The 25,921-nt window shown below is 38.1% G+C and overlaps 1 protein-coding gene across 2 annotated transcripts in view; it reads right to left on the bottom strand.

Moving 5' to 3' along the window:
* LOC129731897 (box A-binding factor) overlaps window positions 1-25,921 on the bottom strand; it is a 115,143-nt gene that overhangs the window by 41,823 nt on the left and 47,399 nt on the right. For both annotated transcript variants that reach the window (XR_008729119.1, XM_055692264.1), the window contains exons 4-5: window positions 3,778-3,891; window positions 3,198-3,647 (exon numbers count right to left, since the gene is read on the bottom strand). Coding sequence is in view for 1 of the 2 variants with exons in the window: in XM_055692264.1 (XP_055548239.1) it covers window positions 3,198-3,647; window positions 3,778-3,891 (564 nt within the window). In the remaining variant the exon portion in view is untranslated. The remainder of the gene's footprint in view (window positions 1-3,197; window positions 3,648-3,777; window positions 3,892-25,921) is intronic.

Raw genomic sequence — 25,921 nt, forward strand, 5'->3', positions numbered from 1 at the left:
TTCCGACTTTCGGAAAACAGCCTTCATTGGCAAAACACCACCCAATACCGGTATTGCAAATGGTGCCCAAATAAAAATGGTGCCCACAGACCGTGAATCAAATCCAGACGCCGTTTTAAAACAAATGGCGATATCTGGTGTCAGAAAATTACCAAAAACAACCCAACACGGGCATTTCTGTAATCAAGATGATGCACATTGGCCAAAAATCGTCCCCAGACACTGTTTTGACATTCGAAGTGGCAACTTCCGGTAACAAAAATCGACAGTCCAGAACCGAGATGACACCCAGGGACCTGATATCAAATCCAGACACTATTGGAAAATGCAAGATGGCGACATCCGGTTACCGAAAATGACCATATATGATAGCCAGTGGCCGAAAATCGACTTCACAGACCAAGTCCAATATGAAGATTTCCGGTTTCTGGAAAACAACCTATAATGACCGAACACCACCAAATATGGGTATTTCTGGAATCAAAATGATGCCAAGACACCTGTAATCACATAACACGCCGATTAGAAATCCAAGATGGTGACTTCCGGTTTTCAGAAATCACCAAACATCACCCAAAATGGGTATTTCTGTTATCGAGATGATGTGCCTAGGCCAAAAATCGACCCCTGACGCCATTTCTTAATCCAGAGAGGTAACTTCCGATTATGGGAAAAAGGCCAAAAATATTTATTTCGTAGTCAAGATGATGCCCGGAGACCGGAGAACAAATCCAGACGCCTTATTGCAACTCAAGATGACGATATCCGGCTACTGGGAAATACCAAATACCACCCAATATGGGAATTGCATAGAAGCTAAAAAATGATTACAGACGTTTGAAATCAACGTTGCAGCGTTAGGATGCTGAAAAACAGCCAAAAATGATCATTCCGGAATTGATACGATACCCAGAGATTGGAAATCAAATCCGACGCCATTTTAAAATCCAAGATAGCGATATAATGATATCCGATTTTCACAACACCAAATACCGAATGTTAGGCGCCAATTCCAAGATGGTGATTTTCGGTTTCTGGAAAACATCCAAAATGATAAGTGATAAGAGTGATTGACTTTTACTGATACTATTGATTTTGCTGATTCTCGCAGATTTTCTAATTAACGCTTTTTTACCACGATTCTCCTCGCGTGTTTTTACGAGGTACGTATACCCCACGTGAAAAAACACTGACTGTATAGGCACCAATATTGTTATTAATGGATTATCTTATATTGACGGAAAACATTGTTTACCACCCAACATTAACAGGTTGAGGTAGTTATCAAAATTAATGGATACCCTTTCAATTTGTAAAACGAATACACTCCTCAAATTATTTGTAATCAAAATAACCATTTCAATTTGTTCATGTTTCGTCCGTGGGTTTTTTGCACGTGTTACTTGATTAGAGAATGCTTTAGCTTTTCCTAGCCCAAATAATAAACTTAGTAACAGAACGTTCCGTAGAGTTTTTAAGTTCTTTCCGAATGTATTTGTTAGAGTTTTGATAGAAATCGAAACGTTGTAGATTCAGAAAAACAGTTTTTAGGGGAGAATACATACAGCCTTAAAGATATAACATGGCGATGCTAATTTTTGTTCAAAATTATGTACATTCGAGAGATATGCGGTGGTCGTAAACTTAATGGCGCAGCAACGTGGGCCGGGCATCAGCTAGTTATCTTATAAAAATGCACATTTGATATAGTCGGGTTTCGGGTTTTCGGACCTAAACCCGACATTTTCAAACCCGAACCCGACACCTTCAAAAATTTTCAAACCCAAACCCGACACTTTCAACAGTTTTTAAACCCGAACCCGGCGGGTTCTCTACTTGAACCCGTTTGGATTATTTTGATTAGTAAAAATTAATCATTAAATTTATAGAAAAGTGTACTATCGATGTGCCCATAGAATTAAAAGAAATTCTCATTTTCAATTGTGGGTTGATGGCCAACGTGTTCCTCACCGTGCGACGAGTCGTGATCGGTTCCGTTGCTTTGAACACGGTAATTTAGATATTAAGGACTGACCGCGTTAGGAAATGACAAAAACTTTAAAAGACACTGAATTGGAAGAGCTGCTCGATGAGGATCCATGCAAAACATGAGAAAAGCTTGCTTCAGTATTAGAAGCTACGTCGTCAGCTTCGGCCGAGTATACACCCGGTGAAGGTTGTGCAGTGTATTTAGTGAAATCGGGTCAGTGTTATTTCTTATGAACTGCTGAACTAAATCAAACCATTACCGGGGGGACGATATTAATTTCCATTGATGCTATTAGGCCGAGCATTGCAGGGAAAATGGCCACAATACGATCAGGAGCACCGAAAGGTGATTCTACTGCATGACAACGCTTGTCCTCATACTGCGAAAACTGTTAAAACTTACATAAAAACGCTCAAATGAGGTTTTTCAACACGCCTGCCAGATACCTCTGATATAGCGCCGTTCGGTTATCACTTGTTTCGGTCGATGTCACGTGGTCTGGCTGGTCAGCTATTTTTTCATATGAAAACATTGAATAATGGCTAGAATTGTGGATGGCCATAAAAGACGAACACTTCTGTCGTAACGACATTCGAGCTCTGTCCGGCAACTATTCTTCCAACATAAAATTGTATTATAGTTGAAAAAAAAAAAAGAAAAAACAAATGTTCAGAAAAAAAGCAGAAAAATCCTAGTTCAATTTTGAAAGTCTCAGGATTGAAGTGAATCATAATGGCGTTTTCAAAAATAGATTTACATAAATAGAATTACCGTAAGAGGTAACTTTAAATTTTATTCAATACGTGATTCAGGAAATGTTGACCATTTCATAGAATGTGCATATTTGTTTGAACCATTTCAATGCAATAAAAATTTGCCATTCGGTTCACCGAATTGTGAGATACAAGAAATCAGGATGCAGCAATGAAAAAAAACATATATCAGTGCATTAAAATTATTCTCTGTTGAAAATATTTTCCCGCCACTTTTAAACCAGAAACCATAATTTCCGTTAATTGTGGGTGAAACCTGACTTTTGCCTTCCGTTCCGCTATTTATAACCCATCGTTAAAAATCAAACCATCGGAAAAATGCATCCATCGCATCACCCCGTGTGCGGCCGCCGGACAGGCAAGTGTTGTTTTTTTTATTCCCGTCATTAATTTTTGACTGAAAGAATCATAACTCTAGGCATGTAAACCGTTACCTTTGCGAGCTGGCCCTGCGTTGCATACACCTGATTCGCCTGCTGAACCTGATTGATGGCCGCGATTGGAGCCTGATGAATGACCGGCACCTGGGGCTGCACTCCTACCAGCGTCGCTTGCGGATGCTGCTGCTGCTGATAGTGGAAGGTACTTGCCGGCGTTTGACCTTGATGGGTCTGAATGACCGAGTGATGGAAATTAGCTTGCTGCTGCTGCTGCTGCGGTTGTTGATGGTGAATCAATGACGGGTGAGCCGCAGTCAGCGCGTAGTGAATTGTGGCGGCCGCTGCTGCTGCTGCTTCCGGTTGGTGGGCGGCATAAATCGTTGCTGGCTGATGTTGGGCCGCGGTGGTGATGATCGTTCCGCTTGGAGTTTGATGGTGCTGGTAGACCTGATACTGAGGGTAGTGGGCGTACTGGTACTGGGGAATCGCCGTGCCGTACTGATACTGTTTTGGTTTTAAAGGAAGAGAAAGAGAGAGAGAGAGAGACAGAGAGAACGAGGTTCAATCGAATTTGAATCGAATTTTCCCACGTGCAACGTGAACACGGAAATGTGATTTCGATGTACTTTCTCACCTTGCTCAGTGCGGGACCCGCAGCGGCAGCGTACTCGTAATGAACCGGTGTGGCGTAGGTTGCGACTTTGAGGGCAGAACTCGGGGCAACGTAGTTGATTTTGTGATACAGTGCCTGCAATGATACAACAGTGTTATTTTGATTTCGTTAGTGTATCATATAAATTATATTATCATGTATTATCGTCGAAATATTGTTTGTTTATCTGGCGTTTGGCGAAACACGGATTGGGTGCTTGTTATATTCATACCATGGAAAAGTGGGCTCAGCGCTGGCTCAATTGAGAAATTATAATTAAACAAACCAATAATTAACCAATAGGTTGAATTTTAGTTCAAACCACCGGGTTCAGTTCAGATTTCATGCTGATTACTGATTCACAGCACGCCATTCATAGTTTTGTATGAAGTACTTTTTTGTTAGGGGTTTTATCCAAAGATTGATTTCGCGCCAACTTTTTTGTGAAATAAAATTGAGTGGTTGTTGAAAATTTTTCGAAGTAAAAAAAGAAGATTTTGGAGATGGTTTTTTTTCCTCAAGGTATCATTAGTTCCTTATAATCCATTCTCAGAAAGATTTTATATACAATTGAAGGTTTTTCAGCTACAGTGCTTGAATAAAACTTATACCAAAATGCATATGCCCTTTTAGAACTTTACTCTTGAATCTAAAAAATTCTTCCACCCGCGGAAAAAGCTGAACTCAGTGGTAAAACCTTAGGGAATCGGTACATGGTAACAAGTTGTCTGAGCATGATTACGATGTATTTCTATTTTCAGCTGGCGTAAAAATACACCCTCCTTTTACAGGCTTAAAAGTAAAAGCATTGAACTGCGGCAAATTTGCCGGAAGTACACTTGCTCAAATTTTTCCACACTCAATGACGATAAGTTGGTCGATTTGAAGCTCTCTTAGCGCAAAACCTCGTACGAATGGCTTAGCATCTCGTGCGTAAAGGCAAACAAAACGTACTTCCCAGAGCTAGAACGAGTCCCCAAGTGCTTTCTGGCAGGCAGGCAGGCAGGCAAGCAGCGCAAATGATGCCAAATCCGACGTATTTTATATCAATCCCCGAGCAAATCAAGGAAAAATCGTACCAAATCCTCCGGGGGGAGGGGAACAAGTCATCCACCGCTTCCGCCACCACGGGAAATCAAACGTCTCACACCGTGTGTAATCACATTCAATTCGCTGCCGAACTCAGAAGGCATGAACGCACAAACGAAGCCGACTGTGTACGACGTGAATTTAGAAAGGGAGCTTTTCCGCCACGCCACCCAATTCCGGTCCCAACAGTCGGCGAAACGGTAGATGATTTTGAGGCTGTCGTAATGAAGGCAAAGCCCTCTTCTAACTGTCGGATAGGACATGGTGTTAGAGCACACAACAACCTGCACCAATTTGCGTTTGTTCAATTATTTTCGCGCGAACTTGAGCACGTAATTTTACACCTTTCCCACCTGTTTTTCTCCTGGCTAAGTGCTACTGCTGCTAACACACACACACAACACAAGATCAAGTCAGCTGCTGCCTTCGCAACGGGGTGACAAGTATGTCGATGAATATTTGCCGAGAAGGGAGTGTGCAAACTGGTGCCCTATCGTAACAGGACACCCGCAGTTTGCCGGGCTTAGAAGGTGGGAGCAGTAACGCTGGAAGGTAAGAAATGACGTTCCACGGTACGTACCTGGAGAGAAGCTTGCGTTGACGTCCCAGCCAAGACAACCGGTAAACACTAGTGCAACAATTTATGGGGCTCGAGGCGAAAGTGTTGCATGGACCATTTGCATCGTTCAAGCAGGTGTGAACGTCTCACGTGCTTTACATGCTTGACAAAATTGTTGTGCTCGAGAGGAGCGAGACGAGACGAGTGGAACGATTCGTACCATTCATGAGGGTGTTAAAGAGAATGCGATCAGTTGGTTGGATCTGCTGTGTGAAACGATTAGTGCTTGGGATATGGAAAAGATTTCTCGAAAGACTGTCCCACACCGAGTTGGCTTGTTTTCTTTTATTATAGGGCAATAAAAGTCACTACATTGTGGAAAAAAAATCAAAATTACATTTGAAGATTGTTCTTTTATGATAGCTAACCTAGAACTACAATTAATTAGACTAATTAATGTAAATCAAGAACACAGTATTGCGTTTAATACCATCAAAAGACATGACAATCAGTGAACGACATCGACATCGATATTTTAAAATTCATTTCGGCATGCAGCCGGAAGATTCGAAGATAGAAGGAAAGCTCCAGTAAGTTGCTTCTATATTATTTTTATATTCGTGTGTTAGTAATTCTAAAGTTTGTATAATAGATAAAATGTGAAAATTTGCCGCCGAAACTTCACTTTTTCAACTGGTTTGGGTGCTACCAGTACTGCTGGTCAAGTTTGAATGACATGGGAGGTTCTAATATGCAGTTTATAAACTAATATTCATGTTATAAAATCCGAAATTTAATAGTGAAGTAAAATATAATGGTAAAATCTCAATTGCCTCCGTTAAACATAGAATTTGAATTGTGTAGTGCTAAAATCATGGGTTGTGAAAAATCCAATTGATAGAAATAGAATTTAAAACTCGTTGATAGAATTTCAAAAGAATGTTTTCATCATCTCACGTCAAAATTAGATCAACTCATTTTACGATCAGAAAAAAAAAAGGTTCATTTAGATAAAATTCACATTATTTAGGCATGCGTAAATCATTGGTTCTGTGAACTATAAAGGCAGCCTGCTTTGATTGTTGTATTTTTTTATGACAACATGTGACATGTTTGTTATATTGTTGTATTCGAGAGTGATCAATGACGCTTATGAAATAATTGGCTGGAAATGAAGTAATGACACTGAAAAGATTCAAAATGACACACAGGCATTTATTCCACTGGAGGAAGCACCGGCCAATGAACCTGCCACTGATGCTGCCGCTACCGCACAAAGGCAGTTTTTTACTGGAGAAAGTGCTACTACACCATTACTGGTACCGTAAACTGGGGTGACTTTGATCACCGGGGTGACTTTGATCACTGTACCTCTTTTTTCAAAATGTGGTAAAAAAGCGCTCGTAGTTGTTGGGACTTGTCGTAATCTTCACTGAATGCGTGGATATATGTTCGCATTACTCATGCATTTCCTGCTATTTCAAGAGTGTTTTTCTTGCTAAAATATTAATTGAAAATAAAGTGTATTTTTGGCGATTTTTGTTGCATACAAACAATCGGTTCAAGCAGATTCAAAACAACAAGTTGCAATACGTAAAGTTTTTTGATTTTGTTCCTAGATTAGTTCTTAAGATGAACAAATATTATAACAATACATTCTATTGTTATTTTTGCAAGTTTTTACTTAAAGGCAATGTTGAGTCCCAATATTCTCCACAGCGTATTACATATTTCTTCTTAACAAAAACCTAAGACGTGAAGTAACATGCAAATTTGGCCAATTTCATAAGTCATATTCCTCGTGGACTAGTTTTTGATGATTTTAGATCACCTTCTCTCTCAGTGGATAACAATTCATATATTTTCTGAAAAATTTGTATGAATCTTGTACATTCGCAATTATAAACTGTTCACGTAGAATGTGAATGGCCCCCAAATTGCTTTCCATATTTATAAACTCGTTTAAGCCGTTTAAGACTGTTCAATTCAGTGAAAGTAGCAAAGTGTTACACCAAATTCATCAAAATAATGAAGTGGTCAAAGTCACCCCGGAATGATGATTGGTGTAAAATTTTTAGAGCATATTTAAAAACAGCAAAAATGTTGTTAAACTTTTGAAGTAGTGACTGAATCTTTTTCAAAGCATGCCAGTACTCATTTTAAAAATATCGAATAATATTGTTTTCAGTATATTCTGAAAATATTTGAGATACAATCAAAAAAGTGATCAAAGTCACCCCAGTTTACGGTACCCGGAAATATTACCATTTCAATAGAATATTCAATTGTTCCTCAAAATTGGTCCAATTCAATATCGGATAGAATACTAATCGCATCGCTGTTTTATCTTCGACTGTGGAAATAAGGCAACTTTGCTCACCTATTTGGCTTATCAAACTGCGTATTTTTCACAGGGTGAGGAATTTTTTAGACTCAAGAATAATTTTCTAAAAAGGTGTATGCATCTTGGCACAGGTTATTATTTCAAAGCATTCAAAGCATCGTAGACCTTTGATTGGACAGAAATGCTGACTGAGAGAGAATTATAGAGATCACATTTAACCTTGCAAAAAAGTATACACGCTGAATAAAACAAAAATGTTCAGATTCAAAATGGCACACCGTCATTTATTTTACAAATTTCTAAATGAACACTAAATTTTGATTCACAAAAAAAGAGAGGTCATTTTTTCTTACACTTTTTTTTGAAGAAATCTGAAGTTAAAACAACATTTTTGGTAAAAAGTCCAGGCATTTTCATTGAAGTAAAAGTTTTAGAAATAATTATCAATTCCGTAATTTTTTAAAATAATCATGTTTTAATGATGTTGAATGATTTGAAAAATTTATTCTAAATCGAAAAGATCATGATGATTTACTTCATTAATAACTTCCTTTTCAAGTTATTAAGATTTTGGGTCAGGGAAATTAGAAAATATACAATAAATCATACATCAAATCTAAAAAGCATTAGATGCTCTCATCAAATTTATTTTTACTTGAAACCTAATATTATTCCAAAGCTTCTGATAAGAAGACCAGAAAGGAAAGTAAAAAAGAAAATAAATTTTTACTTAAATGTTAAATATTACACAATTTTACTAATTTCTATTATGTAGAAAACAATTAGATTCCAGTAATGCAGAATGATTTAAATAGTTATTTCAAATAATAAAGTTCCTAGCAGTAGATTTTATAAATACATCTGTTTCTGAGATGTTTCAAACTCAAGTTTGAAAGTTTGCAGTTTTCCTTAAAAATACGTTTTTTGTGAGTTACTTCTGGTTCCCTAGCAGCAACCAGAACTTTATAGCAAAGTAAAGTAAATATACCACATTTCAATCTTTGACTGCAAGAACATTAGATGAATTAATCAAAAACTATCACTATCGCTGCTGCTACCGCTGCTACACAGTTAGAGCCATCCTAGTGGCCATCCGCTAATATACTGATTGGTATGAGCAGAGACAGCCTTTTATGTAGCCCAAAGAGTGCATTCGCGGTTTACTAGCTATATAATTCTCTCGACCGTATTAGGGAAAGGAAACATTAAGTGACCTCACAGAGGTCGAAATATGCGTTCCAACAAATTTTGGCAATTTTCAATTGAACAATGGTTCAAATAATCAAATTACAATTTTCTGCATTTAGGTGGGATGGGTGAATAATTACTCAATCGTTTGTTGAAAGAACGAAGTTCATCCATTGAAAAATTCGACAATTAATAAGCATTTAAAAACGGGATAAATTTCGTTCCCTCTTTCTTTTTTAGATTTTCAATTCACATCCCTATATCGCTGAACTTCCAGAGAGACGTAGCTCTACGACAAAATAATACATGAAATTCTGTGCATTTCGAAAGCAATCTCAAACTAATCCACAAGAAATGCATTACTCTACCTGTTAACGGTGGGATTCTACAAACGATTCGAGAAACAATATATTGAAACTTATTCCATTAAAAATTTTACGACTGAGGAAAATTTGAAAGATCGGACTGGAAACTTTTCATAAGGGAGGAAAGCTGGACAAGCGATAGAGCTGCCGCTTTGATAATAGACCACTTTTATATTAGCAACTCACGCTGCTGGTGACCCGAGGTCATCAAAAAGTATAATTTTATGTCTAAGTGATTGAAAGTAATGGAAAAATGAGAAAATCATTTTAGGTAGTTCATTTTGATGGACCACTCGAGCACCAAGCATTTAAACAGTTTTTTAAAAGTTGTATTTCTCTCGTTTCAAAGGAATAACAGAGCTTTCGTTTGAAGTGGCCGACATGCGACCAGACCAAAAGAAGCGTCTTTTTTTTTAATTGAGTTATCAGCACCAGTGGATGTAATTCATCACAGTTGATTATGATATTATAATTGGAATTCTGTGTAGCAGCTTGCAGTAATCTTACGGGGTGGGTAAGCTTTAAAAGGCAAATACTCAGAATAATATTTTCGGTACATGGTTAGATTTGGCTGCACGCCGACCAAGTAGAAAAAAATGGCTAGCATCTTGGATCTTGTCGCCATCTTGAATTTTATCGGGAATACGTGTTGGAGCTTCGAACAGATCGACCAATTTGCTAACCTAAAGTAGCTTTTCAATTTTAGGGGAACTGCTCCATTATCCATCTCATTAAGCCGATATTCACGAAGAATACACGGATTAAATACAAATTTTTTACGAAATCATTGAACAAATAAACTAAATATGCTAACGTGCTATTATGGAATCGTTCTGCATTGTATGTTTAGTAAAATCAGATAGATTTATTCTGAATTTTGTAAAACAAACCATTTTTCACAACGCTTCCATTATTCATCTCACGACGCCCCCATATTCATCACACTGTTAATCATGAATGAATCACATTATTATGAATGAACGTAGCCGCAGCCCGTCGTTGTAGGTTACCTAGATATCCGCTGTAGTTGTTTGCGTGCAAAATTGGTAACCTAGGTAACCACTACAGTACTATAGATTTATGTCAATTATGTCGCAATAATTCAACATTTTCAGTATAATTTTTTTTCGTATTAACAGAAATTGAATTGAGCGGGGGCCTAGTGTGGTTGGTAACGTCTCCGCCAACCACGCTCGACGCCTGGGTTCGAATCCCACCGCCGACATAGGTGTCGATGGTTGTGAGGTGGCGTGATCCACTCACAACCAACCCAACTGGTCTAGATTCAATCCTAGCCGACACCGGGAGATTTTCTGAGGCTCTCTGGGATCATTTTCTGAGGGATTCTCTGGGATCACGCCTTCCATCGCATGAGGAAGTAAAGCCGTTGGCGCCGGTCCGTTAATAAACGGGTCGTGAGTTAGGGACCTGGGTGTGGAGTCGCCTCCCTGGGCGTCGGTAATTGGCCACAACGGTGGCGGAAATAGACCGACGGAAAATAAGCGAGAATAAAAAAAAAAAAAAGAAATTGAATTGGCAACTTTTGATTTTATTCAACGCAGTGAAAACAGATGAAAATATATACAGTTGAAATTTAGGAATTGTAGAAACTCATCTCATATATTTCTGCTAATTCAAGCTGGTTTTTGGAAATTTGAGGTGAACATTTCAAAGATTAAAGTATTCTTAGTGTAGTGAGTGATTTTGTTTAGTGATGAACGAGTCCCGTTATAGCCGTATAGAGCAATGCGCGGATTTTGTTTTCTGATGTAGGTGATTGAATTAAATGAGTTTCCGAGTATAGATGCCCGACTATAATATCAAATCTAGTCCTTTTAAGTGAGTTTTTGAGGATTATACTTTATGAGGAATCTAAAGTGAACTAAGAAGAGTCCATTCCATGGATTATCAGGTTGGTTAAGTTAGAAAATATGCTTTTTCCTGTTTCCGATTGTGTTTTCATGTTGTATGAACTGAATATATGGGCTGAGATAAATAATGGAGCAGTTCCCCTAAAACAGCAATTTGATTCTAATTTTTTTACAGTGTAATTTTTTTTGTGGATTGACAAAATTATTATCTGCAACTTTCTGGATTTTGCACTAATTTAAATAAAACTTTGGGACTATTTTCTGCGCCGAGTGTCATCAATGGAGTTAAGATCAATCGCCTCAGATCCGCTGACATTTTTCGTTAGTTCAGTTAATTGTAAGTTGTTCTAATTGAAATAGGCCATCTCATGGTAGAAGTTCTACGATCGACAAAATGGTAGGCACTTTTAAAAAAACTCACACTCAACATGCGTAAATAGTTATTTATGTGAACTAGAAAGGCAGCCTGCTACATGTGATATGAGTAGTAAGAATGCTACATGTCACTCTATGAATTTTGGAAGTGGATTTCAAATTTGTCCGCTGAAACGACAACACTGCTTTTCTGAGTGCACAATCAATCCTCCATCGGCTCGTGCGATAGTGAAAATGAACACTGAAACGCTACTTCTAAAGATGAGTAAAGTGCACAAGCATCAGGCGGTTTAAAAATGATCATTTCATTACTTGCAAAAATTACCTATATTCAGGGTGGCGAAAAAATTCCAAAATCCAATTTCCTGATATTCCCTGAAATATAACATGAATTTCCCTGATATTTTTCAGTATTCGGCACAAAAAAAGTGCAACGTAGACGAATGCAACTCTAAAATCTCAATGGAAAAGGAGCTCGATTAGATATAAAACTGAACGTTAGCGGTCCTGAATTAGCCTTTCAAGTTTTTTTTTTTTCTTCATATATACACCTTTCAAGTTAAAAAATAAGTTTTTGCGCTAAAGAGCCGTTCAAAAAGAACAACGTGTCGATTAAACAAATTTCTCAGATTTCCCTGATCGAAAAAATGAAATCTCTGACATTCCCTGATTTTCCAGGTTTTTCCAGGTTTTCGACATCCTGTTTATTGGAAGTGACAATCAAAAGTAGCAGTAAAGGAGGAAAAATCGACTTTTTTGCATTGTTGAGATACTTATACACTCAGAAATGTTGTGCCGAAAGGATTTTTCGATATCTGATCGCGTTCAAAAGTAACAACCAAAAGTATGAGGTTACCTAGGGAGTATTAACGGAGGCGTTTTATGTTGCTCTGTTCAAGCATAACAGGCAAATTTCCTGACTACTGAGTCGGACCCAAATTCACAAATATATTTACACCGTTATATTCAAACTCACACATACATACAAAGAAGCAGTAGAATAATAAATACCGTTATTTGGTCAACAGATCCTAAATCAAAACATAACGGTAAATGTATTGTAAACTTTGCCAGCTATTCAGCAGTTAGTTTGTTTAACGACGGATATACGTTTATTTTAAAAATGGTGGAATTGTTGGGTATGTGGATTGGACCGAACAGCCATGCGTTATATTTGCAATTTTGGAAAAAGATTTTAGAAAGCAGAAGTGAAAAAATACAGAATCAGTGAAACACATCGGCAAATGATTGCTGCAGCCAGAAAAAAGTGCTGAGGGAGAAGTGTATGGAGGAGGTAGAGCTGATTAAAATTTAACCGGTTTTTATTAAGCATTGAATTTGCTACAAATGCATGAAAGCTTGTATGCATGGCTGATTGGAAAAACAGTGCTGCTGTTTCCACTAAAAATACTCAGAGAGGGAGAGAGAAAGAGTGTGAGAGGGAGAGGGAGAGAGAGAGAGAAATAGAGAGAGAGAGAGATAGGCGATGAAAAACTGCCTATTTGGCAACTGGGTTTCACATGTCAGAGCAGCCAGCCCAAGTAACAATATCAGTTTTACGATGCACTTGAAGAAGTTTTGATTGCTTGTCCTTTAAAACAGTGTATAAATCTTATTATTCTCACAAACTGCTACAAATCAGTCGTAGAATTCTCATAAGATCGAGGAGGCCCATACTAGAGAAGGTGCTCGAGAATAGTTCCTAAAGTTCGCTTAAAACTCTATATTTTTATCGATATGTACTCATAATAGCATTTAAGAGTTACTCACAGCCATGAAAAAACTATAACAAATTTCGAGAGTTTTGAAAATTAGGTTCGCGATCCTTCTTTTTAGCTTATTTCGCTTGGAACAGGATCTATTTATTATTCACATAGAGCAATTTATGAAACAAACCCCATCGATCTATGCCTTCTCCAAAATGAATGTCATCGTAGTCGTTAAATAAAATAGGTATGAAAATCGTCACGTATTTTCAACTTCATATATAAGAATTTTTGATTGCCGAGTTCAGTTTATACGTGTTATGAGGCAAAAAAGTTTGTAATTTTCAACGCGCCACGATATTACTGCCAAATAAATAATTTATTTAGAAAATAAGAAAAATATCGGAATTTTCATTAAGTTCAGGTTTGCTGGACTATGGAAAATTTTACTAAACTTTGTGTTCATCATGGTCAACATACACTACTAAACTGCCAGAACTATTAGTAGCATTGAGAATCACGCTCTTTTATTATCGTTTAATTACAAATGGCTATTATTTTGACGGAGTCAATCACAGTCTGTTCGCCATATTTGTCGATGGTTTTATATTAATCCCTCATAAGACGGCTTCTAACTAAAACTTCTTGTGCAAGACTGATAGAATTTTTTTAGTATCTCGATAAGCTGGCATTCACTTATTGCATTCTCGGAGTAGAATACTTGCGCTTGAATAAAACTTGTTCGAACTTTTCGAGACAAACAAATTTTATTTGGGATAGCTCCCTCTCCCGTTTGACAGCTGTTTGTTTACAGTCCAGCATCGAGCTGATTATGAGCTCCAACGGATGAAGATATGGCCTGATACTGAAGTAGGGATACCATCCGTCCTGATTTAGCAGGACATGTCCTGATTTATTTTTTATATTTTAGCATTTGTCCTGATTTTCTTGAGATATTTACCTTTGGTGTGTGGCAATGAGCAGAGTTTTCAAAAATTGCTCAATAAGTGTTTTCGATTCAAGGTCACAACGCTCACTGCGATCGAAATTTTTCATTGGTTGAATCTCACTAGAGTAATAAGACGAATCTCTCACGCGTTCCTGTAGGAGCCTATGACCACTGCTACCATTAGTTAGATATATTGTGGTATAATCTCTCACGCGTTGACCGTTACCATTAAACATCTGGCATTTGTCAGGTTAAAGTTGTAACAGTTACGTGTGTTGAATTTTTAAAGTATCTACTAATTCGTAATAATTCAAAGTGGTTTGATGAAAGCGGATCGTCAGAGATACACTCAGATTTTTGACGTTGGACTAACGTCTATATTGAAGTTAGGCACCTGAATTTGAAAATCTAGTAATTCAACCGGGGAAAACCAGGGAAAAGTGGTCAGGTTTTGAGCGCTTATATATCAGTCATTTCTTTTCAGAATTTCGAGGTTTTGGCATCAACCGATCAGAAATTCTTTTACGGTTGAATTTATGTATCAAAAATAACCTATTGTTCGAGATACACTATTGAAAAATTGATAAATCACATCGATTGTCTAAATCATACCGAGCAACCAATCACCACCTCTCTTCACAAGCACAGTCGACACTAACGGATACAACCGATCTGACTTTGTAAACAGTCTCACAGCTTTCAACCAATAACGAGCTCGCTTTCGGTAGCTGCAACAGGTGTTTCAACACCGTTTTAAAATGCTTCTTTTATCATTACCACTGAACAGATTCTAAACACCAATGGCTTGATTTATAGGGGAAATATTGCACAAGATTGTCATATAATAATTTAAATATGTTTTCGATACTAAACTAGTTAAAAGTTGTGTTAAAAGTCGTGCACATTCAACCAATCACAAGCTCGCTTCTTGTTTGCTCGCGGATGGATTTTTGCTTTGGGCTATATAATAGCCTGTGTCGTCTCATAGCAGTCATCAGTTAACATGTGAAAGGCCACCAGGCCGGTCTTGTATAATCAGCAGCGGTGGCTGATTCCAGCGGCCAAACTGAGCTGCAGCAGAACCAGAGCGGTGGTATCAGGCAGCAGCGGCGGAGGTAGTGGGAAGCTGCATTTCTTCATTCAGTTCGGTGCTCCTTCGATCTGAGTTGGACCCCACCAGCGGTAATCCAATTCAGATATCGTTGGGTGAAAACGTTGGGTGTGTGTGCAGTGTGCACATATAGCGTATGTACATCTGTATTGCTATGACATTTGCGATGATAGGGATGGTGCTGTTGCGTGTGTATGGCTAGCTAAAGCGTGTGTAAGACACTAGCATGTGTAGCATATTATGGCTATTGCGTGTATATCTTCAGCGTGTGTACGGATAGTTATAGCTTGTGTGTGGATAGCTGCTGCGTGTGTAATGATTAGTTATAGCGTATGTATGGATAGTAATAGCACATGGTTGGATAGCTTATGCGTGTGTATAGATAGTTGTATCGGATGTATGGAAAGGAATAGCGTGTGTATGGATAGCTATAGCTACAGCGTGTGTATAAATAGTTTTAACGCGTGTTTAGATAGTTATAGCATGTGTGTGAATAACTATAGCGGGTGTTTATCGAAGATTATTATTGTCATTGAAAATATTAAAACGTCTTAACGAACACAGTTGTGAATTTGATTTTACAGCAGCGATTTTAACTTCTTCAGCCAGTCTTTATTCATCGAGGAAAAATTACTACCTATGAATGATCAACACTTATTTACTATAAATTTGATTTAGATCAAAACGGGCTCTTTTGAGTATCATAAGTTATTGGTGAAAAGAGTTGCAAGTTTTCTCAATGAGCATTCATTAACTTTTCGTTTTTGTTTCTCGGTGCGCGGTTTTGATTTTGTTTCTCGCACACAGAGAAAGAAACAAACTTGTCGCTATCGTGAAAAATAACAAAACAATTAGAAATGCTCTAAATCACAACTGAAGAAGTTGAGATATTTTCCTGTCACTCGCCCAAACTTTGATAACAACTACCGAAAACGTGTGATTGAGCTCTTGCTATATTGAGTAATTGAACCAAACGTTTTTTTTTTTTTTTTCAAATACATGAAGTTATATGCTGGGCTGGAACTAACCTAGCATGAGTTTTATCGATTAAATGTCAAACAATTTTCAAATTTAAAATTTTCGGTTGAATCGATCTGGGCTCCAATTTCAGATAGTTTCGTAAAGTTTGCTTTTTGCTTAGATAGGAAAATTTTACCAATTCGCTCAATTAAATGATTGTCTTGGTAGTGCAGCAAACAAAAGGTTGATTCGAATATGTATGAAATGACAGCGATTAAATAAAAAATATCCATTCTTTTAGTATATATTATTATTTATAACGTTTTAACGTCTCAGCATCCAGAAATGCACTGTTAGATAAAATTGCAGCAAATACTAGAGTTGCAATTCTCTCTATTATTTGTTTTAATGGAATATAAGAATACCGTAGTCCAACGTCATGCGGTCGTGTCTTGAATACCACCCTCCTACTTTTTACTAGGTATTTTTCTACACGGATTTTCGAATTAACGGTTTTTTTACGCGGATTTTTAAATCGAAGGATTTTCAAATTACGCGTTTTTATACGCGGATTTTTTTATTAACTCGTTTTTCCGCGATGTACGTATCCCCGCGTATAAAAAACTGAGTAAATCAAATATTACGAGTTATATTTGCTCATACTTCGAAGAATAGAATAACTTAGACAAATTTGTGACCAGAAAAGGTGTCCTGATTTCTAACTTCGACCAGATGGTATCCCTATACTGAAGTGAAAAACAATCCAGTGCCGCCTCCAAAGAAACGCAAGTTATCAAAGCTCCCAAGCAATAATTATGTAGTGAAAGATTTCAACAACATTTACAAGCAAAAGGGGGGGGGGGGGGGAAACACGAGAGGAAGAATTACTCATAGGAATGATTGCTGCATCCAAGCCCATGGTTAATTACTTAAATTTCTTGTTCCTTTGCATGGTTTTTAATTTTTCAAATCGGTTATAGGCTAGAGCCTTGAAACATGAATGGGCAAAATGAAGAAATGCAACAAAATGCATGAAGCAAGGGCATAAATATCATTTTTTGATGCTTATTCTCAACAAAAGTATACACGCTCAAATGATTTGATTCAATATGATGTAGGTTGACTTGATTTAAGGAGTTAGTTGAAAAATGTTTGTTTATATTAGATTCTTTTCTTTCACGAATGTTTTCTCTTTCATGAGACAAAATGGGCTTAAGAAAAAAATTTAGTCACATTTTCAAGATAGATTCATCTTAAAGATAAGTACCATAAAGCTATCGTAAAACTCTCATGAAGTTGTATGGAAGTTTCTCATAAGGTATTTTAAAAGGGATATTAAGTAGGTTTAAAACCGCTCCTCAGGTTCATTAGACTTCTTGATGAAGAAGTATTACGGAGGACTCTTCAAGTGTTCGTTAATTACTCTTGGAAACTGCTGATAAATAAAAACCACAAGTTCCTAAAAAACCTTGTGATAAAACTATATATATATTCAGTAATGCTTTGATAAAACTAACATAAAATATATAATCGATTATTAGATTATTAGAAAAAAATGAAATTCCTTCGACTGTATCGTTGTGGATGACGAGGCATACGTCAAACCGACTATAACCACCTTCCGAAGCAAAAATTCTACACGGCGACAGGAAGTGGCAAGCTGGCAGAGATATTCAAAAACATTAAATTGTCGAAAGTCGCAAAGAAATATCTGGTTTGGCAGGCGAAGTTTACGTCAACGAGTGCCTCCAAAAGACTCCTATCGTTCCTGCAGAAGCACACGGGTTCCGTGCTGTTTTGGCCAGATTTTGTCTCATACCACTACGATAAAAAGATCCTGCAGTGGTATGCGATCAACAACGTCCAATTCGTGCCTAAAAATGGAAACCCGCTCAACACCCCAGAGCTTCGCCCGATCGAACAATACTGGGCCATAGTAAAGCGTAACTTACGGAAAAAAATCGTCGGGAGCGAGCAGCAATTCATGGTGGACTGACATGTACAGGCCCAGGTTTGAGGGGGGGGGGGGCAAAAGGGCAAATGCCCCGTGCCTCCCGAGTCAAGGGCCCCCCTAATCCAGGGGTGACCTTTGTTTTTGCTCGTCACCTTCCATAGCGATACCTCTGTTTTAAGAAAGTAAGGCCTCACAAACAAATATGCCCCGGGCCCCCAGCGTCTGAATCCGGCCCTGGAAATGTAGCAGCTGAGAAGGTCGACAAATCGACTATACAAAATCTGAAGCAGCAAGTGAAAAGGAAGGCCGGAGCATTCGTTTTTTCGCCGCAGGAAAACTAATCAATTTTTTAAATAATGCAATATATGACCTTCAAAAAGAAAAAGCAAAACATAAATTTTTAAATTAAGAATAAACATATTCTAAACGTTATTTTGTCTTGGCACTTTTGGTCGTTCCACTCTTTATTTTGATGCAGAAATGCAAACCCTACTACGGGTTCATTCGAAGCATCCAAGTTGCTCCTTGGGTAGAAAATACAACCTGTATTCAAGAATATGTCTTTTTTTTTGTTCACAAAACATTTATTTGACACGGCACAATACAGGAATATGTCTTTTGGAAGATTGCTTATGACAAATCCAGGAGATAGAGGTGTTACACGCTATATTTTTATGCAAAAATGTAAATGTTCCCACTGCAGGTTCCTTCGGAGCTTCCGGGGTGGCTGAATGATTGTTTCAAGTTGAGGAAAAGCACTTTTGAGCCACAGTTTGGCATGGAAACTTCATATCTTTTCTTACTTTACTAAGCATTTACAAAGCATGATCACGAATTATTGTCAGCCACAGCAGCACCTTCTTTGGGAAGCTAGTGTGTGAAATCACTTCCTTGGTGGGGAATGTAAAATACGGATTGCCCTGCCAGTCGTTGTCATCCAGGGTGAGATAGGTCTCGGCGTCGACCACCATCACGTTGCGATTCGCCGGAAAAATTGACTCGACCATCTTGTTCAGCCGCTGACACTGCGTCATTGCCTGCAGCTCCGAGACCAATGACCGGGACTGCCGCTTTCTGTTCGCCAGGTACTATTTCTCTGTCTGGCCGATTAAACCGACCTCCCGATCAAGCATACGCAGCGATTTAGCCACTTTCCCCTATGTCTTCCTCTTCAGCATTCTTTGGAGCTTCTTGTCGCTCAGGGTCGTCGGCCGTCCGGAACTGGTCTTTTCTTCGATGCTCTGATTGTATTTCAACAATGCCAAGTGTTGTAGATACTGGAACAAGCGTAACCGACTTCCCTTTTCCGTACGATGTCTGTTTTCGACGAGGCGGGGTAACGTTCTCTGATCGCGCACACTTCTGAATGGAGTAGCTTCACTGTTTTCGCCATTACGGTTAGAGTTCGAGTCAATTTTTTTTCTGCTGACTCATGGGTTACTATGATTGATTCTGCATGGGTAGTTTTGTGAGTGCGTTCAAAGGTAAACTCATGAAAAAACGGCATTTTTTGAGCATTTCAACAATTTTGTAATCTCGAAAAAAGTCTTCATCCAAAAATTGAGCTTAATCGAGCTTTTAATAAAGTTTCACTTAAGTGGTGAAAGTTTTACATTTTTGACCAACCGAAAAATGCACAAGAGTAGTTCTTAAAGTTTCCGAAATCGAATTTTTTATTTTTTGATAGCAAATCTCTTAGAAAATCATGAAATGTCGAGATCTGATGTTGTTTCATAACAAATTGTTTTTAAAACAAAAATTCAATTTCAGGGACATGGAAACTTTTGCGTTAGGAGACTCGAGCTACACCCGAACACACAAGAGACACTCCCAGCTTGAACATTTCTTTCATCGATAAAAAAACTGTAACTTTGACCGTTTTGGGACTCTTCTTCCCGAAGTCCGATTGAGCTCAAATTTGACATGGAAAATTTTTACGAGAAAGCAAAACTTTAGAACTCTATTGTAAATAAAACAATTAAAAAAATAATCTTTTTCCCTGAGAAACGTTACAACTGTACATAAATCTATAGATTTATAACCTCTCGCTAAACGATATTCATTGAAATATCAGTCGCTCGCAACATTACATTTTTTTTTTGGTTTCGTCCGGTAATTCTGTGTGGTAAGTACCCACATGGATATTTCCCGAGTGGGTACTACTTCCCATTCTACCCACATGAAACACCGGCCCTGATTACAGGTATAGCCATTGAGCTCAAAATGTAAAAAATATTAGAATATCGCTTTCTACCCATTTCTTTGTTTTTTGCTGCTCGCTGGGTTTGTCGTTTTTCCATTTGCTTACCGTTTGCGTTATTAGCTGAAGTCTCTAAAGACATGATACACTTCCATGACGGCCAGGGGCAAGAACGATGGAAAAGCTATAAGTTTTCTCGCTTTCCAGTTTTACCCCTAATGCAAAATATTTTTCTACTTTCGTCCACCAGTGTTATCAATTGAAAAAAGAACATTCAAATAGATTCATAGTTTTGAAATTAGAGTTAGTAAAATTCTAATACTTCTTCTTGAAACATCTTGAGGAAAAAATCGGGATACATAAAAATTTGTATTGCGTTCTAGCCATATTATATTCTAGTCATAAATAGGAATAGAAATGGCATTTTGAATGTGATTTGCTAAGCTCAAAATTCAATTGTTCCAACAAACTACAATACTTTAATGAAGACATAGAAAACCCTTCGGAGTTATAAAACAATATATACACTGAAAGTAAGCCCCCGTCGTTGGCAAGAATTATAATACCCAGGATAGAAGAGGCTTCAACAGAATTTATCCTAATCTTTTAATACCCCCGATTTGGTATACAGTTCCTAATAGCTCCCAATTTGTCACTTGAAATCACAACTCTCGGTATATTTTACTCATCAAGTTACAAACAATCTAAAATGGTTATTAAAAATGTGCATAGTAATGATGGTTTCATTCCGAACGATGTTCAGTTAACGCTACAATAAACACAGCATTTCCGAGGAATAAAAATCATCCCGGAATCAAATGCCAGTTAAACGAACGGCCGTAGGCAAGTTGAACATTTTCCGCAGCTGAGTTTACGGATTTTTTTTACAGGTTCCGCTTCTTGGAAAATCTCTGCTGCCTTCTTTTGTTGTTACGAATATCGTAACCATTAAACATTCAACAGTCGGTCGGACTCGTAACGGTATGGAAACTTTCGCTTCCCCGCACACGATGATCAAACGAGGACGGTGGTGGCGGTGTTTTCTGCCGAAATAAATCGAAACGGATCATCAGTGGAGTTTATTTGAAATTCGGAGCCAAAATGTTTCTGGCGTTTTTTTTTTCTGGTTTTTGTTTTCTGTCGATTCCCGAATAAACAACGCTCTCGAACACTGTTTCCCAACACGTTTATTTTGGCTACATGTTTTAACTTTTGTAGGAGGTAATCGAAACTCACCTAGTAACCCTCATCCTTTTTTTTTATTTTCCTCGAACAAGGGTTTGACTGTGTTTAGGAGCTGTCTCTACTGATACCAAGCTAAACAACAACAGTAACCTCCTGCCATGGTTCAATCAAATATGAACAAAAAAAAACAAAAAAAAAAAACAGGAGCATCAGGTGAAGCCCCCTATTGAAAATTTATTTCAGGTGCGCAATGCGATTTCACACGCCACGGGCGGTAGCACGTACCGACAAAGGATCCTTTTCAATATGGGTAAAATTATTCATGTTTGTTCGTTCTTTTTGCAACTCCTCATCCCTTCCTTCCATTCCCCCAGCTCTTGTCGAAGTTAAACCCGGCCCCTTGAAACAAAAATTTACGCCCGCTGGTCTGTTGGCCGCGTCGGTTGAATGCTTCCGGTGCGATTATTGAGATGTCATCGCCGTTGCCGGCTTTCACTGGCTGGCTTCTGCAGTCGAAATGTAAGTAGCGTGTGCAAGAATAGGATTCCGATTCGCTCTGCCGAAAGCCGTATAGATTCGCACCGTTAGCTTTCGCGTGCTTCCCCGCGCCGAGCTCGATATCGACTTGATACGGGTTTGACGGTCGGTCCGGAAAACTGGTTTGCAGCCCGGGCGTGACTGTGGCTATCGTTTTGTTCTATTGTTCGGGACTTTCTTCCTGGACGCCGGACCACCGCATTTACAGCTGCGTCCCGTGCGTTCGCCGTGTCTGTGTCATTCCTGTGTAATGGTTTAGAAATCACGTTGCGTGTGGCTGCAAAAACAATAACTCCTGCGTGCGGTCTAACCGAAATTTCCGATCGAAGCGGATTCCGGTTGGTTGGTTGCGATGTCTTCATTGTCCCCTTCCGAATATTAATCTGCCATGATTCGGGAATCTATTCAGTTGGATGGTGAGTTGATGCACTTTTCACTAGTCGCGTGTGTTCCGTTATTAATCAGGTTTTCCTGATGTGGAAATAAATTGAACCGCGTGTGCACGGAAGGAGGAATTGAATGGTTTACATTACACCTTAAATCATAGAGTTGGAAAATAATTGAACAGTTTGAGCAAATATGACCTCAACGGGAGATTGAGTTAGAAGTAAAATCCGTTGTTATAAAGCACAGCAACACTGGAACACTTCAATTCTTGGAAAAATAAACATAGCAGTTAGGTGCGGATCAAAATTGTTGACCAGAACCTCTCAATTTCGGGCTCTATTTTCACTAAAACTAACTAACTTTAAACGTGCACCCGTTCCAATCCTTTTTTTTTTCGCCAACCAGAGCATCAAGATAAGCTTGAAATATTAACTTTGGTCCTGGCGACAAGCGTTCCACCGCACATCCTGTTAGAACTACCGACTGTAATTAATGTAAACGCCTCCCTTAACGGCACATTCCCGGTACATACGCCGCGGGACGCACCGAGTGTGCAACAGCTTGATGAGATTTCCATGAAGAAGTTTTTCTAGCGCCAAAACTTACCCGACCTTCCGCTTCCTTCTTCGGTTCAAACCGGATGTAAGGGAGAGCGAGAGGAGCAGGGACGGCTTGCAAAAATAATTACATATTCATCCCCGAGTACTGACATGTGCTTAACTTTCTGACGGGAACAAAGAGTTATTTCAAGCCACACAGACACCCCCTTCCCCTCTGCCCCACTGTTTGGCTTCTCCTCGTCGTTGTTTTTCTCCGAGCGTCTGTCTGCAATACGCTAACAAGCCCATTACTGGAATCGCATGTCAACCGTGCAGCAGCAAATTTCACCACCTTATCAAGAGGATAACGAAAAAAAATTGCTGGCGACCAAAGCTAAAAGTGGTGCGGTGTTTGTGTGTATGTGCACCTGTAAGTGTACCTTTATTTAGAACCTGTTGCATATATGGCCGGCCGAGAATCATCCGGAAGGAATTTTTTAATATGCTGTGAAGAGTGGATTCGTACGCCTTTGATCGTGTTAGCTGGTACTAGAGTGAAAAAATATACATCACTTACAGGTACCACAACGAAGCAATGTTTCGAGATTGGATGAGTTTGTTTTGCCGGATTAGCTAATATGTACAATGCATAGTGACCATGGTGATTTTGGGTACGATATTTTGGGATGTGGTTCTTCTATTATCGCTTTCGGTACGGAAGAAGCATGTTAATCTTGGTATCTTGGTACTTTTTGACGATTATAGAATTGAAAAATTATTGGTAATTTTTGACAAATTTCAGGGTTTTTCCGATTTCCAGAGCGGACCAAGACGGGTTCCCGACGTGAGTGTGCAGAATTATTTTTCTTCATTCGTCTTCCGTTAAGCAAATTCAAGCTTAACGTATCGAGTTTCATACTTTCTGCACTGAAAGACGAGTAGTTTCCAAACAGTACACATCCGAGGTGCTACTCCACATCTGACAATATATCAGATTCATAATTAAGCAAGCTCAATTATGTAAAATCCTAAAATCCAAAGATTCAAGAATCCTCATATACTACCATTTTAAAATTTTGGAGTCATCTAATCCAAAAATCCCAAATCCTAAAATCTCAAAATCATACTCGTAAAATGGTGAAATCCTAGTACTTGAATCCCAAACTCTCAGAATCCCTTCAATGAAAATTGAATAAAAAGTTCAATTAAATCCATAATTTGGTAAAATTACAAAAAAAATTTCGAAAGTTTAGGAGCCGGAGTTTTTTAGTCTTGAGAGAAGATTTTGGCCTGAAGGAGCCTGAGAATAAACTCATCCTTTTGATATCGAATGGCCCAATTCTACTAAGATTGGCATCCCTGACTACCCGTTGTAAGGGCCAAAACCAAAAAGCAACGCAAAATTTCAACTCGAAATAATCAAAATAAATAATAATCTCAAACATTGTTCAGAAGAGCGAAAAAATAGAATTCAAGGACCAAAGAATGAAACTTTTTAAAATTGAAAAAACTTTTACTCAAAAATTACAGATAAGCTCAAAAATAAAAGGTCAACTTGAAAACACAAAACTAAAAAAAAAGCTTCAATGTGCGAAAAAACAATAAGAAAAAAGTTCGTAAAGATCAGAAGACTTCTTTATGCCAAACTGGAAACATATCGAAACCTTAGTAACTAGACCCCACAGGACACCTCCAAGACCCGAGGATTACAAGTCCGGAAAAGATCAAAGATTGAGACCAAAATGTAGAGAAAAGAATGCTTCTACGTACTAGACTGAAATAGAAAAAAACGGCACGTTTGAATCACAATAACAAAATAAAAACACTTTCATGGACAAGAAAGGAAAATACAAAAATAACCAATTCTGCGACAAATAGCGGAATGTTTCTTCGTAAAATCAAAAAAGACAGATAGAAGGAAACGTTACTAATAAGAGCTCGAAATAGTAAAATAAGCTTTTAAGGACCAGATAAGTTATCCTTAATCAAGGTAAAGATGATTAAAAACACTGCCAAAGAAAAAATAGGAACAAATTTTCAATTCAACGCGCTTTTAACCCGTAAAGACCCGGGACGGAACTTGTTTTTTAAAAATGCTCGTTCTCAGCACTGGAATGGCCGATTTGGGAAAACTCGAACTTTTATTCAAGGGGAATAGTTGCTCTAAGTTTTGGTAAAGGTGTCACCCCTCTGGACCCCTCCTTGTTTTTGTGAGATGCAAATATGTCTGTGTTTTTTTCTAATTTTTCAAACAGATTTAGCAAACACTGGGAATTTTCATACGTATTAATTGCTCCATGTATCAAATCATGTCAGGTGGATGAAATATGGTATGTAAGAGTGAATTTTGGAGTTTTCAAATTTTTTCAGTACAAAATCATAAAACTACGTATTTTCATAAAAAATTAAATAAGAAAATCGTTCTTTAAATTTCATACTCTACATTTTTGAAGTAAGGTCTCCTGAATCAATATGCGATGAAATATTTATTTTAGCTTGCAAATATTTTGAGAAAAACTAGTTTAAATTCACTAAAGTACGTATTTTCACGGAAACCTGATTCTGAATCCAAAGATGCTGAAAGATTTATTCTAGCATGCACTGATTTAGAGAAAAACGAGTTTGAATTCACCAAAGTACGAGCTCTTATGAAAACTTTATTTTCTCTAAATCTGTGTATGCTAGAATAAATCTTTCAGCATCTTTGGATTCAGAAGACGTTACTCTAAAAATATAGAGCTTGACAATTGAAGAGCTAAGTTGTAACCTACCGTTGGAGACTGAGAAAATTAGGTTTCCATGAAAAT

Source organism: Wyeomyia smithii, chromosome 3 (assembly GCF_029784165.1).
Source record: "Wyeomyia smithii strain HCP4-BCI-WySm-NY-G18 chromosome 3, ASM2978416v1, whole genome shotgun sequence".
Classification (NCBI taxonomy): domain Eukaryota; kingdom Metazoa; phylum Arthropoda; class Insecta; order Diptera; family Culicidae; genus Wyeomyia; species Wyeomyia smithii.